Source organism: Cervus canadensis, chromosome 22 (assembly GCF_019320065.1).
Source record: "Cervus canadensis isolate Bull #8, Minnesota chromosome 22, ASM1932006v1, whole genome shotgun sequence".
NCBI lineage: Eukaryota > Metazoa > Chordata > Mammalia > Artiodactyla > Cervidae > Cervus > Cervus canadensis.
Genome location: NC_057407.1, coordinates 58,194,552 through 58,210,766, shown reverse-complemented (window position 1 = coordinate 58,210,766; position 16,215 = coordinate 58,194,552). Strand labels below are relative to the sequence as shown.

At 42.4% G+C, this 16,215-nt stretch overlaps 1 protein-coding gene across 1 annotated transcript in view; it reads left to right on the top strand.

Annotated features, from left to right (window-relative positions):
- Positions 1 to 16,215, top strand: part of EGFR (epidermal growth factor receptor) — a 225,344-nt gene that overhangs the window by 171,193 nt on the left and 37,936 nt on the right. Inside the window, exons 14-17 of the mRNA XM_043441805.1 lie at positions 2,271 to 2,361; positions 3,744 to 3,901; positions 13,752 to 13,790; positions 15,747 to 15,888. Coding sequence (XP_043297740.1) covers positions 2,271 to 2,361; positions 3,744 to 3,901; positions 13,752 to 13,790; positions 15,747 to 15,888 — 430 coding nt within the window. The remainder of the gene's footprint in view (positions 1 to 2,270; positions 2,362 to 3,743; positions 3,902 to 13,751; positions 13,791 to 15,746; positions 15,889 to 16,215) is intronic.

The following is a 16,215-nucleotide window of genomic DNA, read 5'->3' as shown; positions in this document are numbered from 1 at the left end:
CGTTCTGGCACACAGGCTGAGCTGCTTCACAGCATGTGGGATCTTTCCAGACCAGGGATCAAACTGGTATCCCCTGCATTGCAAGATAGGCTCTCAACCACTCGACCACCAGGGAAGCCCTGTTGACAATTGTTAATCACAAGAGGAAATGAAAAAACATTTTTCATTACTTAATCCAACCCAATTTATAGAGTCTCTTTATCTGGAAATTTAATTTTCTAAGCTGCACAAAGTTCCCAAGACAAACAGAACGGTTTGTTCTGTTTCCATGGTTCAGATGACCAAGACCGTGGCCATTAGTCTTGTCCTTGTAGCACAGCATTCCTGCTGCTTCAAAACACAGCTTCAGGTTAAAATTTTTGTTTATGGTCAAGACACACTGAACAGTGCAGATAACTTTAAATAGAACCATGGACAAAGAGATAAACAGTTTGTATAACATCTGTTGAATTTATTGCAGTCAATACAAAGTACAGTCTGTTGATTCTGTGGGAATTTTGATATTGAGTAAGGTTTCGAATGATCACAAATAGTGACTAAAATAAATTAATAGGAAAACAAAATGTAAGGATAGCAACTGGAAGAGGCAATTTTTAAAAAATAAAGAAAAAGAGAGGTTTTGTGGTAGAGAAGAAGATAGGAGTTACAGATACCTCTAGGAAATTTTCCTTTCTGTTTCACTATCAGGGCTTGGACTACAGCTCAGCTCAGAAATACTCAGAAGCAGGATGAATTCAATTCCACAGGACTCCTTTAGCTGATAGGCTCATTAACCTAACAGAGTAATTTGCATAAGCAATAGTATTGTTTCAATAAGTAAGAAATATTGGTGCAATCCTTACAGCCGCAGACAGATGCTAAGCTCATGTTTTCAGTGTTCAGTTCTCTTTGAACGGGCTTCCCCAGTGGCTCAGGTGGTAAAGAATTTGCCTGCAGTGTGGTAGACCCAGGCTCAATCCCTGGGTCAGGAAGATCCCCTGGAGAAGGGAATGGTTACCCACTCCAGTATTCTTGCCTGGAGAATCCCATGAACAGAGGAGCCTGGTAGGCTACGGTCCATGGGGTCACAAAGAGTCGGACCAAACTGACTAACAGCTTCAACACTTTTCTCTTTGAAGCAGCAAGGTAATTAAAATAGCCTTGGCAGTGGTGCCTGGGTCTTCCCGTTAGAGAATCCTGGTGTCCAGCAGCACCTTCTCTGTTTGCAAGGCTGGCCCCTATAGCGGGTGTGATGACCCAAGAGACAGCACAGGGAAAAGTCATGTGGCTCGTTCGGTTTCATTGATGCTGACTGCCTGAGAGGACGCATGGAACATACCTTTGGGTGTGAACACTTCTTGTTCACTGCCTAGTTAACTACCAGTAGTCTTTAAGAGCTGCCCACATCTACCATGGCTTTTCAATCACACATCAGCTCCTCAAGTAGTTATTTATTTATTTATTTATTGAATTCTTGATTGCACTGGGTCTTCACTGTGGGCTCTCTCTAGTTGCAAAGAGTGGGGACTGCTGTCTAGTTGTGTTGCTCAGCTTTTCATTGCAGTGGCTTTTCTTGTTGCAGAGCACAGGCTATAGGTACACTAACTTCAGTCATTGCAGCATGCAGGCTCAATAGTTGTGGCTCATGGGCTCAGCTGCTCTGTGGCATGTGGACTCTTCCCAGATATAGGGATGGAACCCACGTCCCTTTCATTGGCAGGCAGATTTCTCTCCACTTTACCACCAGGGAAGTCCCAATCTATCCATTTTTGAGGAACGGTTAAAATAGTCCAATAAAATATTTCATACCTGTGTTCCATTCTTACTGTTTTTAGTAATAACCATTAAGGAAACTTTAATAGCTCTCTTTCCCTTTCCTAGGTATTGGTCTAGTTACCATTTCTTTGCAACTTAACTTAAATATCCATGAATCTGCTATAGGAGGGGGTAACTCTTAAGGACTATTTTCTTCTTTTCTCCCATGTGTTGGCTTATCTAATATTCAGAGACTGTGCCTGTAGAAAAAATGTAGAGAAGCTGTTTTGATTATAAATGAAGCTTCTGCTTTGTTCTAGGAAAAGATGACTAAAGATTCAGTGGACAGAATCAGTTTATTATATTACAGTATAGTCCTAGTTTCCCAGACGTTTGACTTTTACATAAAATTGTTTTGTCTTTCTAAGAGAGGTGATTGGTGTCACCTGACCCTTCAGACAGGTGAACCCAGACAGCATTTGGAAGCAGGCTCTGTAGGGATGGCGCTGACCAGTTTCCTGTCTTCCTCCTGTCAGAGAGCCCAGGGAGTTCGTGGAGAATTCCGAGTGCGTGCAGTGCCATCCAGAATGCCTGCCCCAGGCCATGAATGTGACCTGCACTGGACGCGTAAGGAGCACGTTTGATGTTATCCCCACGCATAAGCTGGAGATGCGCAAGGATGACCCACCACCATCCCGCCCACTCCCCACATCCAGCCCGTCCCGTCCCGCCCCGTCTCACAGCCGTCAGGGGCTGTGACTGAGGGGAAGTCGGCATGTGGCCTGCCTGGCTCAGCATTCATCTTCTCTGTCCAACCCCCAGATGCACATGGTGACACCTGGTCTCAGACCACAGATCAGGGCATACAGGGTACACTGACAGCCAGCCTTCACTGTTCCTGACATCTGCCACCATTGCTTTATCATCTTAACCAAACGTTACCACATTCTTACTTCACATTAGTTCATAGTTATTCGAAGGAGGTTTTTTTAATCACATAGAAAAAATTTTCAAAATTCAGTTTCATATCTAGATTACATTCAGTAATAATATTTTAGAGAGTGTAAGTGAGAATGAAGATCCCTCTCACACCAATGTGTTCATGTTGTTAATTCTCACTATTACCTGTATGAGGAGCTCTGTTTGGATTTGAGCTTCAACAGTCTCATCTAAATCTACTGACGGAAAATGTTGTTCAGAAGTTCTCTGAATCAGACAGATGATGATAAGGTTTTGAGGTACAAGCTGCCAAAATAAGTGGTTACAAAGTAAACCACTGGTTTTTAGGTTAGTGTTGGGTTAACTTTTCGTCAGTGAAATACAATAATTGGTGATATTGGTTGACTTAGTCATCTGATTGTTCTCGCTCTGGGAACACTCAGTCTTTGAGACGTAAGGGTGCTTAGCCAACAGGCAGACCCTTCCCTACCCACCTTACTTCAGCCCTTGTGAAGTGTGTGGATGCAACCCAAGCAGCCCTAATATATTGACAAGTCTGACAAACAGAACCAAATTTAGCATAGCACAGTTAATTTATGCAGCCACTGTGTTTACACTTGCCACCTTCTCAACACTGGGGAAACGCAGGTGTGGTTTGCTTAGCTTTGCCTTGGCAAGCACAGCTTCCCACAGAAGCCCCTCAACTTCAAGCATGACTCACAAGGAAGCCCATCTGAATGATAAGGATGTAAATACACATGCAGACCAATCAGTGTTTTAACAAGGAAAGATGCACACAAGGTATTAAGTACAATCCCGTAAAAGACACAGTTCAGTTTCTTTATGTTTTCATATACAATACACATTTAAAGTCAGGAAGGCTTTATTCTCAACTGTTAACAGTGGTCACATCAGGCAAGACACAGTCAGAGAATTCAGCCACTTGAAGAATTTCTACATTGCTTGATTTTTTTTTTTGTGATATATATTTTAAGTAAAAAGCTACTTCATTCTGAAAGACACATAAATAAATATTTGATTTATGAAATGGTTTTTCCGCCTCGGTGCAGGGACCAGGCAACTGTGTGAAATGTGCCCACTACATTGACGGCCCTCACTGCGTCAAGACCTGCCCTGCTGGAGTCGCGGGAGAGAACGGCACCCTGATCTGGAAATTTGCAGATGCCAGTCATGTGTGTCACCTCTGCCACCCCAACTGCACCTATGGGTGAGTCAGGGAACTCTGGGTCTGCAAGAGAAAATGCAGACTCATAAGCTGAAAACTTTTTCCAAACTGCCCAGGCAGTAAAGTACAGAGGTTTGTATTAGAGTCAGTTCCTCCAAGTGTTCTCACCCTACAGCCACGGCAGAGGCGGTAAAACGCTCATGGGAGGTAACAGTGCTCACCAGAAAGCCTCTCAGCGTCTCCAGGTGTGTACCATGCCAGGGCTCTGTTCTGCCGTGCCAACAAGTCCAAACAAGAGTAAGGGACAGGTGGGATGAAGGCGGAGGTCCTACCCTATCCTCAAAGGTTTCTACACATCTTTCCAGATGACTGGGATTCCTGTGGGAATCCTTGTTGTTCTACAATTAATGGAAGATAACATTGCCTAGATAGCATATTAAAAAGTAGAGACATTACTTTACCAACAAAGGTCCATCTAGTCAAGGCTATGGTTTTTCCAGTAGTCATGTATGCATGTGAGAGTTGGACTGTGAAGAAAGCTGAGCACCGAAGAATTGATGCTTTTGAACTGTGGTGTTGGAGAAGACTCTTGAGAGTCCCTCGGACTGCAAGGAGATCCATCCAGTCCATCCTAAAGTAGATCAGTCCTGGGTGTTCACTGGAAGGACTGATGTTGAAGCTGAAACTCCAGTACTTTGGCTACCTCATGTGAAGAGTTGACTCATTGGAAAAGACCCTGATGCTGGGAGGGACTGGGAGCAGGAGGAGAAGGGGACGACAGAGGATGAGATGGCTGGATGGCATCACCGACTCGATGGATATGAGTTTGAGTAAACTCCGGGAGCTGGTGATGGACAGGGAGGCCTGGCGTGCTGTGATTCATGGGGTCACAAAGAGTCAGACATGACTGAGCGACTGAACTGAACTGAACTGAAAATTGCCTAGAATGTTCCTTAAAGAAGCTTTTTCTTTTACCTAGTTGATTGCTAAGTTGCTAATAGGTAGATTAAAACTATTTTGACTACAATTAGCTGAAGCAGTCTGAACATTTGTATCTTGTTTACTAAAATAATAAATTTGGCAATGAAACTAGACTACTTCTAGAAATCAGTGGGAAAAGTTGAGTTCTCATATATATTTCATATTCCCTTCTATCTCTCAGTCCTCAACCTTATTAAGAACCATTACTCTTCTCCAGAGCAATCTCTTACTAGCTGTGTAGCCTTCCGAAAGTGTATTAACCTGTCTGTACCTCACTTTTCTCATCTGTAAATTAGGTTAATACTACTGCATTGCTCACAGGATTTCTGTGACCTTGATTAATACACGTAATGTACTTAAATGGTGCCTGGAACACATGCATGCTCAATCAAGGATTGCACAAAAGGTGGCGTGGGGCTGTTGATGACATGGTAATAACCATGGTGATGGTTATGATGTTCGTAAGCACTGTTGGTGGTAGTGATGGTGGTAATTGTGATTGTGATAATGATTAGTGTTCTGAAGGGATGCAGAACCTTCCAAATAGACTTCCAAAAATCAAGAGTCTTGAAAATTTTCCAAATATGTCCTAATATTTTAACTGTATTTGTATGTACAAAAAAGGTCTTAATGACCCAGATAACCACGATGGTGTGATCACTCACCTAGAGCCAGACATCCTGGTGTCTGAAGTCAAGAGGGCCTCAGGAAGCCTCACTACAGACAAAGCTGTGGAGGTGATGGAATTTCAGCTAAGCTATTTCAGATCCTAAAAGATGATGCTGTTAAAGTGCTGCACTCAATATGCCAGCAAATCTGGAAAACTCAGCAGTGGCCACAGGACTGGAAAAAGTCAGTTTTCCAGTTGTTTTTCCAAAGAAAAACAATGCCCAAGAATGTGCAAACCACTGCACAACTGCACTGATTTCACATACTAGCAAGGTAATGCTCAAAATCTTTCAAGCAAGGCTTCAAAAGTACGTGAACCAAGAACTCCCAGATGCACAAGCTAAAAAGCAAAGGAACCAGAGATCAAATTGCCAGCATCCACTGAATCATAGAGAAAAGCAAGAGAATTCCAGAAAAATATCTACTTCTGCTTCATTGACTACATTAAAGCCTTTAACTGTGTGGATCACAGCAAACTGTGGAAAATTCTTAAACAGATGGGAATACCAGACCACCTTACCTACTTCCTGAGAAACCTGTATGCAGGTCAAGAAGCAACAATTAGAACTGGACATGGAACAATTAACTGGTTCAAATTGGAAAAGGAGTCCATCAGGGTTGTATATTGTCACTCTGCTTATTTAACTTGCATGCTTATTTAACATCATGTGAAATGCCAGGCTGGATGAAGCTCACTGGAATCAAGATTGCCAGGAGAAATGTCAATAACCTCAGATACACAGATAACACCACCCTAATGGCAGAAAGGGAAGAGGAACTAAAGAGCCTCTTGATGAAAGTGAAAGAGGAGAGTGAAAAAGTTGGCTTAAAACTCAACATTCAGAAAATGAAGATCATGGCATCTGGCCCCATCATTTCATGGCAAATAGATAGGGAAAAAATGGAAAGAGTGACAAATTTTATTTTCTTGGGCTCCAAAATCACTGCAGACGGTGACTGCAGCCCTGAAATTAAAAGATGCTTGCTCCTTGGAATAAAAGCTATGACCAACCTAGACAGTGTATTAAAAAGCAGAGATCACTTTGCTGACAGGTCTGTATAGTCAAAGCTATAGTTATTCCTGTAGTCAGGTACAGATGTGAGAGTTGAACCATAAAGAAAGCTGAGTGCTGAAGAATTGATGCTTTTGAACACTGGTGTTGGAGAAGACTCTTGAAAGTCCCTTGGACAGCAAAGAGATCAAACCAGTCAATCCTAAGGGAAATCAATCCTGAATATTCATCTAAAGGACTGCTGCTGAAGCTGAACCTCCAGTACTTTGGCCACCAGTTGCAAAGAGCCGACCCATTGGAAAAGACCCTGATGCTGGGGAAGATTGAGGGCAGGAGGAGAAGGGGGTGACAGAGGATGAGATGGTTGGATGGCATCCCCAAGTTTGAGCAAACTCCAAGAGATAGTGAAGGACAGAGACTGGTGTGCTGCAGTCCATAGAGTCACAAAGAGTCAGAGGCAACTAAGCGACTGAACAACAGCAAATATGGAGAAGTCTGGGCCTGGAGACAAGTGATTTGGGAATGACTTGTATCCTGGTCAATTTCCATTGTTTAACCTTCTTAAGTTTCAGCTGTTACAGGGGTAAATGGAAGGGCACCATCTTTCCATGACCCTGTGGTCCAGGAGTTTTAGTCCTGGGTGACTGAAGAGTAATCCCAGCAACAAGAAGGAAGCCTAGGCATCTCCTGTGTGGTTTACATGTGATTGTCTTCCCCCTCTAATCTTAGTCTAGCCTATTGGTGTGTTCCAAGTGACCTGCAGTATCTTACCAAGTTTAACACCCAACATCCCCACTAAAACCAGTACATCAATTTAACTAGGGCTAACATTTTTATAATATTTTGTATTTCCAGTCAGGAAATGATAATTTCTTCATAAATTCAGATATTCTTTTTTTATATTTCAGTAAAGTTTTACAGTTTTATTCTTTCATGTTCTGTTTGTATTACATTTGCTATTGTGAAATGGACCTTACTTAGAGTATACCTTCTAATTTATTACTTCTAATATATAAGATAGCTTTTGATTGTTTTGGTGGAGGTGTATAGTCATCTCATATTGATGGTCTTTATTGAACATCTTCATCTCTTGTCCAAAAGTTTCAAATCATATTATAAAGGCCAGGATTTCTAGAATAATATCAAATACAATGGTAGTGGATATCAGAGTTTTATATCTGATAGTTGTGGGAATGGCTATAGTAAATCACCATTAAGAACATTATTTGCTATTACTGTGAGTTACTATCTCGTTAAAGAAACAGTTATCTACAGTTATTCCTACTTTTGAACTATTTTTTTTTAATCCAGAATGAATTTTGAATTTTACCAGACGCCTCCTTGGCAGCAATTTTAAGATTTTTCCCTTTGGGTATATCAGCATGCTGTTATATTGAGTAATTTACAAATTCTACAAAGCATGATATAAATGATAGTTTGCTAGTTTTTCACTCTATTTTTTTCATATTTCTCCATAATAAGGAATTTTGGAACAGAGTCTCTTAAATAGAATTATATTACCCATTAAAATATATTTTTCCTATTTTTTTCTGTCTTTTTGGAAATAATTGTGTTTATGTATGTGTCTGTGAACATGTATCACTGATAGAAAAGCATGTAGTTTTATGTAATCTTGTTATTACTCTGTATCTTCATCCAAAAGAATTACTTGATAAAAAATGGATTTAATTTTTTAAATATGGAGAAATGTTGATAGGATAAGGGGAAATAAGAAAACATATCTTTCATTGTGTATCTATGATGTATACAGCATCATCAAACGATAGTCTCATTGATGTCTCAGAGCGAGCTCACTGCTTTTCCATTTGTATTGTTAAAGGAACACTTAGGCTCTGGAGTCGTTAGCCTGCAGTCCCAGAGCCCAGGTTATGGGAGGATGCCTGCTTCAAGAAGCCATCCTCTTCCCACAGGGCAGGGCTGGTTACCCCAGGGAATGGGTCAGGAAACATAAAGCCCGTCCACTGTTGAATGGAACCATACTTTATAATAAGGTATCAGGGAAAGGTTTCTTTGAAATTTTATGCCAAAAAACTAAATAGTATAAAATTCTGCCAATTTTAATTACATGTAATAAAAAATAATAAATGGGAGACAGACAAGCAGTAATTTTTCTAACTAAATTAAATGATAGCATGATGCAGCATCTTTTGCCTGATATTCGACAGTCATTTCTGTAGACTTATGCAGGGGACCATCAGCTTTCTCATGGACTTCTTAATCCTCTGATACTCAGATCATCCCCTCTTACCACACCTGTCCTGTCACTGCCCTCGTCCATCATCTCTTCAAATGTAAACTGGCTGAGCTCTCACTGTGAGTATCTCTTGTCAATAACTTCTTGCTAGAAACCCCATAGGTTTCCCGGCAACACTTTGAGAAGCTTCATGAAACCCACTTCTTGTCCAAAGTATGCAGTTCCAGTTTGCACCACTTTGCATACAGTTCCCATTTTGTTACTTTCTGGAGACTGACAGGCATAATGGGAAAATATAAAAACACTAATGAGGAGGGATATTTCAAGTAGGGTTTAACTTTACCAATGGTCATCCATTCAGTTCACTTCAGTCGCTCAGTCATGTCCAACTCTTGGCAACCCCATGGACTGCAGCACACCAGGCTTCCCTGTCCATCACCAACTCCTAATACTTGCTCAAACTCATGTCCATCAAGTCGGTGATGCCATCCAACCATCTCATCCTCTGTCGTCCCCTTCTCCTCCTGCCTTCAATCTTTCCCAGCATCAGGGTCTTTTCCAATGAGTCAGTTCTTCACATCAGGTGGCCAAAGTAGTGGAGTTGATTCACCTTCAGCATCAGTCCTTCAAATGAATATTCAGGACTGATTTCCTATAGGCTGGACTGGTTTCATCTCCTTGCAGTCCAAGGGACTCTTAAGAGTTTTCTCCAGCACCACCATTCAAAAGCATCAATTCTTCAGTGCTCAGCTTCTTTATAGTCCAACTCTCACATCCATACATGACCACTGGAAAAACCATAGCTTTGACTAGACAGACCTTTGTTGGCAAAGTAATGTCTCTGCTTTTTAATACGCTGTCTAGGTTGGTCAGAGCTTTTCTTCCAAGAGGCAAGCGTCTTTTAATTTCATGGCTGCAGTCACCATTGCAGTGATTTTAGAACCCCACAAAATAAAGTCTTTCACTGTTTCCATTGTTCTCCCATCTATCTGCCATGAAGATGCGACTGGGTGCCATATCTTAGTTTTCTGAATGTTGAGCTTTAAGCCAACTTTTTCACTCTCCTCTTTCACTTTCATCAAGAGGCTTTTTAGTTCTTCTTTGCTTTCTGCCATAAGGGTGGTGTCATCTGTGTATACGAGGTTTTTGATATTTCTCCTGGAAATCTTGATTCCAGCTTGTGCTTCATCCAACCTGGTATTTGGCATGATGTATTCTGCATATAAGTTAAATAAACAGGTTGACAATATATAACCTTGATGTACTCCCTTCCCCGTTTGGAACCAGTCTGTCAGTCTGTTGTTCCATGTCCAGTTCTAACTGTTGTTTCTTGACCTGCATACAGATCTCTCAGGAGGCAGGTAAGGTGGTCTGGTATTCCCATCTGTTTGAGTTTTCCAGTTTGTTGATCTGTGACTGATCCACACCGTCAAAGGCTTTGGCATAGTTAGTAAAGCAGAAGTAGATGTTTTTCTGGAACTCTCTTGCTTTTTCAATGATCCAGTAGATGTTGGCAATTTGATCTCTGGTTCCTCTGCCTTTTCTAAATCCAGCTTGAACATCTGGAAGTTCACAGTTCACGTAATGTTGAAGCCTGGCTTGGAGAATTTTGAGCATTATTTTGCTAGTGGATGAGACAAGTGCAATTGTGCGGTACTTAGAACATTCTTTGCCATTGCCTTTCTTTGGAACTGGAATGGAGACTGTCCTTTTTTTCCTGTGGCCACTGTGAGTTTTCCAGATTTGCTGGCATATTGAGTGCAGCACTTTAACAGCCTCATCTTTGAGCATTTGAAATAGCTCAGCTGGAATTCCATCACTTCCACTAGCTTTGTTTGTAATGATCCTTCCTAAGGCCCACTTGACTTTGCATTACAGGATGTCTAGGTGAGTTATCACACCATCAAAGTCATCTGGCTCATGAAGATCTTTCTTGTATAGTTCTATGTATTCTTGCCACCTCTTCGTAATATCTTCTGCTTTTGTTAGGTCCATACCATTTCTGTCCTTTATTGTGACCATCTTCGCATGAAATGTTCCCTTGGTATCTCTAATTTTCTTGAAAAGATCTCTAGTCTTTCCCACTCTATTGTTTTCCTCTGTCTCTTTGCATTAATCACTGAGGAAGGCTTTTATCTTTCCTTGCTATTCTTTGGAACTCTGCATTCAGATGGGTATATCTTTCGTTTTCTCCTTTGCCTTTCACTTCTCTTCTTTTCTAGCTATTCTCTAAGGCCTCCTCAGGCAACCACTTTGCCTTGCTGCATTTCTTTTTCTTGGGGATGGTCTTGATCTCTGCCTCCTATTCACTGTCACGAACCTCTGTCCATAGTTCTTCAGGCACTCTTGTCTATCAGATCTAATTCCTTGAATCTATTTGTCGCTTCCACTGTGTAATCATTAGGGATTTGGTTTAGGTCATACCTGAATGGTCTAGTGGTTTTCCCTACTTTCTTCAATTTAAGTCTGAATTTAGCAATCAAGAGTTCATGATCTGAGCCACAGTCAGCTCCCAGTCTTGTTTTTGCTGACTGTAAAGAGCTTCTCCATCTTTGGCTGCAAAGAATATAATCAGTGTGATATTGGTATTGACCATCTGGTGATGTCCATGTGTAGAGTCTAGTCTCATGTGCTCTTGGGAGAGTCCTTGCTCTGACCAGTGCATTCTCTTGGCAAAACTCTGTTAGTTTTTCCCTGCTTCATTTTTTACTCCAAGACCAAACTTGCCTGTTACTCCAGGTATCTCTTGACTTCCTACATTTTCATTCCAGTCCCCTATAATAAAGAGGACATCTTTTTGGGGTGTTAGTTCTAGAAGGTCTTATAGGTCTTCATAGAGCCATTCAGCTTCAGCTTCTTCAGCATTACTGGTTGGGCCATAGACTTGGATTACTATGTCATTGAATGGTTTGCCTTGGAAATGAACAGAAATCATTCTGTCATTTTTGAGATTACATCCAAGTACTGCATTTTTGACTCTCTTGTTGACTGGGAGGGCTACTCCATTTCTTCTAAGGGATTCTTTCCCACAGTAGTAGATATAATGGTCATCTGAGTTAAATTCACCCATTCCAGTCCATTTTAGTTCACTGATTCCTAAAATGTCGATGTTCACTCTCGCCATCTCCTATTTGACCACTTTCAATTTACCTTTAGTCATGGACCTGACATTCCAGGTTCCTGTGCAATATTGCTCTTTACAGCATCAGACTTTACTTCCTTCACCAGTCACATCCACAACTGGGTGTTCTGTTTTTGTTTGTTTTTGTTGTTGTTGTTGTTTTGCTTTGGTTCCGTCTGTTCATTCTTTCTGGTATTATTTCTCCACTCTTCTCCAGTAGCAGTGATGGGCACCTGCTGACCTGGGGCGTTCATCCTTCAGTGTCATATCTTTTTGCCTTTTCATACTGTTCATCCATTAGCAGATATTTTTTTGTCTTTGACGATTATGGTTTTCCTGGGAGATAACAGATTATGAGAAAAGGAGAAGCCTGTGTCTGGTGTAGGGAGGAAAGTTCGTAAGCTTGCAGGGCCAAAACTACATTGTCTGACACCATGGAAAAGAGGTCTTAGACCCTCAAGAGGAGTACAGTTCAGAGATGAGAGCCCTTTGAATGAGATAGAAAATGAATAGAACCATATGGCAGTGTGCATCAAACAAGCACAAATCCTCTTCACATACCTGAACAGGGCTTCTTCATCTTTCCCCCAGCCAAGAATGTCAGTCTTTTCCATCGAACTGGAATACTCAATCTTGCTATTGAATATTCAGTCTCGCATTGACAAATATTGCTGTACTTCAAGACAAACTTATCCTGCCTTTTCATCCATCATCCTATAATCAGAATAGCAGATGGTGGTGCCCCCCAGAATGGGAACCCAGCTGCTGAGGGGACACGTTAAGACAAATGCTATTTATGCTTCATGTACAACATCTTAATTGTGTGGAAGTGGGTGAAGCCAGTTTCTGGCTTTCCGGGTCTGACATTATCCCCATTTCCCTGCCCCAAGATGCACATTGTCACTTGTCTGCCCCCACCTTAATCAGTGTGGCCCAGGAAATGATTCTGATCTCAGCTCCCTCCACCTCCTGCCCACATGGATGTTCTAGAGCCAGCTGTAAGGCATCTGAACCTCTGTCAAAAGTAAGACATGAAAACATTTCAATAACAAAGACCAGAAGCTGCCTACTCTGTTCAATCCTTATCACAAACTGGACACTCAAAACTACTTGCTGAGTGAATGAACAAATGAATAAATGCATGATAAACAAATGATTAAGCAATATTAAGACACATTTTGATTCTTTTTTTTTTTTTTTATAAAGAACTCATACAATTTATTTATTTATTTTGGTCTGTTGATTCCTCAACATTTCTTCTTTTTTTTTTTTTGGCGTTTTGTCATACATTGATATGAATCAGCCATAGAGTTACACGCATTCCCCATCCCGATCCCCCCTCCCACCTCCCTCTCCACCCGATTCCTCTGGGTCTTCCCAGTGCACCAGGCCCGAGCACTTGTCTCATGCATCCCACCTGGGCTGGTGATCTGCTTCACCATAGATAATATACATGCTGTTCTTTCGAAACATCTCACCCTCACCTCCCACAGAGTTCAAAAGTCTGTTCTGTACTTCTATGTCTCTTTTTCTGTTTTGCATATAGGGTTATCGTTACCATCTTTCTAAATTCCATATATATGTGTTAGTATGCTGTAATGTTCTTTATCTTTCTGGCTTACTTCACTCTGTATAATGGGCTCCAGTTTCATCCATCTCATTAGAACTGATTCAAATGAATTCTTTTTAACGGCTGAGTAATATTCCATGGTGTATACGTACCACAGCTTCCTTATCCATTCATCTGCTGATGGGCATCTAGGTTGCTTCCACATTTTGATTCTAATGATTTAAAAGTAATTTGACACACGTCACCTTATGATTTAATAAAAACTCTCCAAGAAAAAAATGACAAAATAATTGAAATGTGTCTTTCTCTTTCAATTCCTACAGCTGTACAGGGCCAGGTCTCAAAGGCTGTGCAGCAGATGGGTAAGTGTGACACTTTGTGTTTGATGACCTGACCAGAAACAGCCAATAGTTCTGTGGGCAAGGGTGATGCTTTCTCTCTCTCAATGCTTTCTCCGACTCCCCTCTGCCCTGGCAGGTTCTCACTTCTCCCTGGGCCAAACTGGGCATTCCTAGCAGAACCCACCCTGTCTGCTTTACTGGCTGTGTCCCAGGGATGAGAGAGTGACACAGGGCATCAGTGCCAGGCCTCTTCCACATAGAGCCAGCCTCACCACCTGGTCCTTCTCTATCTATACAACCCGTCATTGCTCCATGGGTCACAGTATTATTGGATGATGCTTCTCTTCCAGCTTCTCTTCTCTTTCCTTGCTGACCCAGTTGACCCTCAGCTTGTGGGGGTTTGATGACAGAGCTCCAACTGTGGGGATTTCTCCCCTTACTTCCTTTTCTAAACACATGACTTCCTTCAGCATTTCAGTTGTAATCTGTTTGCCATCATTGCCTGAAATGCTACCCAGAGAAAAGCAGAATTGAGACTTTCTATTCAGACTCATCAGGGAAGAATGATATTATCAATTAATAATATCTGTCATGGAATCAGAATTATAAACAAGACACCCACCAGATACCCCCAAACACTAGCCAAATATCCAGGCACCTCTGCCATCTCTACTAATGTTTACAAAACTCCTCCCCTCAACAACTTTCCTCAGCGTCAGTCAGCTCAGTCTCTTGCCCAAGAATTAGCCAAGATAACCAATCCCTTCTACTATAAGTGAAACATTAAAGACAAATAGGGAAGTTTCTCAAAGACAAAGGTTGCCTTTTATGCCCCTCTTCACTTGAGCCGTGAGGACACCAGCAAGCTTCATCCTCTCTTCATGCTGCAGTCAGTATCTTAGCAATGAGGTTTTCCATCATATCCCCACCCTGAAACCAATCAATGACCTTTGTTATATTCATTCTTTCAATTTGTCCTTGTCTTTTCACTCAGTTACCCTTACTATCCATGGAACATATACTCTGTACAAATTATTCCTTTTACCTTTCAATGTCCCCTTCAAAATAGTAAAAACCCATTAATTCAAACTACATTAATTAGGAGAATAGTATAACTCAAGACATGACTTTTGTATGTGCTAAGAAGAAGGTGTTCTAAGTACTGTTCACATAAAGTACATTTGACACTTAGGAGAAATCTGTAAGAATGCTGGCACATTTTGTGTGTGTAAATTGTGCTACTAGTTATTCTTCGATATTCATTAATTGCCTGAAAATACAAAGTTTGCCAGAAGCTCAGATGGCACAGGTACTTGAAAAACAGTAGCTTTATAAAGACTCTAAATTCAGGATCTACTCACTCAGACCGCTCTTTCCCCACTGAGTTTTGGGTGTTCCCTGGTGGGAGAGGCGGGGTGGGGGGCGGACTGCAGAATGACATCACTTATCTATGACAGCTCTGCTCTCCGTCCCGGCCTTCCCCTCCACACATCCATACAGCACTTCACATGCTTCTCACCCCATGTTACAAGTCCGGGATCCCTCAAGCAGTCTCCACAGTTTTGAAAGGGTCCCTCCGTCCAGCCTGGTCAGCAGACATCACATGGGGAGGGTGTGCTTCTAACGAGTGGAGGCACCCAGGAGAGAGACACAAATTGGTGTGGAAGGCATGACTGACTCTGAGCTATTTTTTGAGTTATGTTCCCTTAATCAACAGACGACAACATACTCGTCATAGCAAGAAGTCCAAATGATACCCAGTTTAAAAATCCCAAAAGGTGGGGTGAGGAGGCTATTGTACTGAAGGAAGTTGAAAACCTGCCCTGGGAATATTACTCTGCCTCTCTTTCTCCTCGACAAGCTGTGCGCTATTGCACTGAGACAGTTCTACACGATGCCATGGCATCCACACACATGGGGAATATAGCGAATGCCAACGTGACAAACCAGCCCCCGTGTGTGTCCGCCTTGTTCCAGGCCCAAGATCCCGTCCATCGCCACGGGCATCGTGGGCGGCCTGCTGCTGGCGCTGCTGCTGGCCCTGAGCGTCGGCCTCTTCATGCGCAGGCGCCACATCGTGCGCAAGCGCACTCTGCGCCGGCTGCTGCAGGAGCGAGAGGTGAGCGGGGCGACCCCAGGCGGTGTCTCGGAGCTGAGGCGGCATGCCTGTGCTTTACTTACTGTAATGAGAAAGCCAGGGGAGTCTCTGAATGTCCAGTTGTAAGCAAGTGCGTACACACGTTGGTGCTTGTCTTCAGTGACATGCAGCTGTTTCCAGGGTAAGTCCTGCTGGCCGTTACCCAGCTGTGCTGCCCGCCGCCCGGCTGGCTCAGCTCTGCGGTCGGCGAGGGGGACGCCGGTGCGCAGAGGCCCGTGAGCTGCTGTGAGCGCAGGAGGTGTCGCTTTGTAAAATGCCGCGGTTCCCACTAGTGACTGCTCTTTTTTG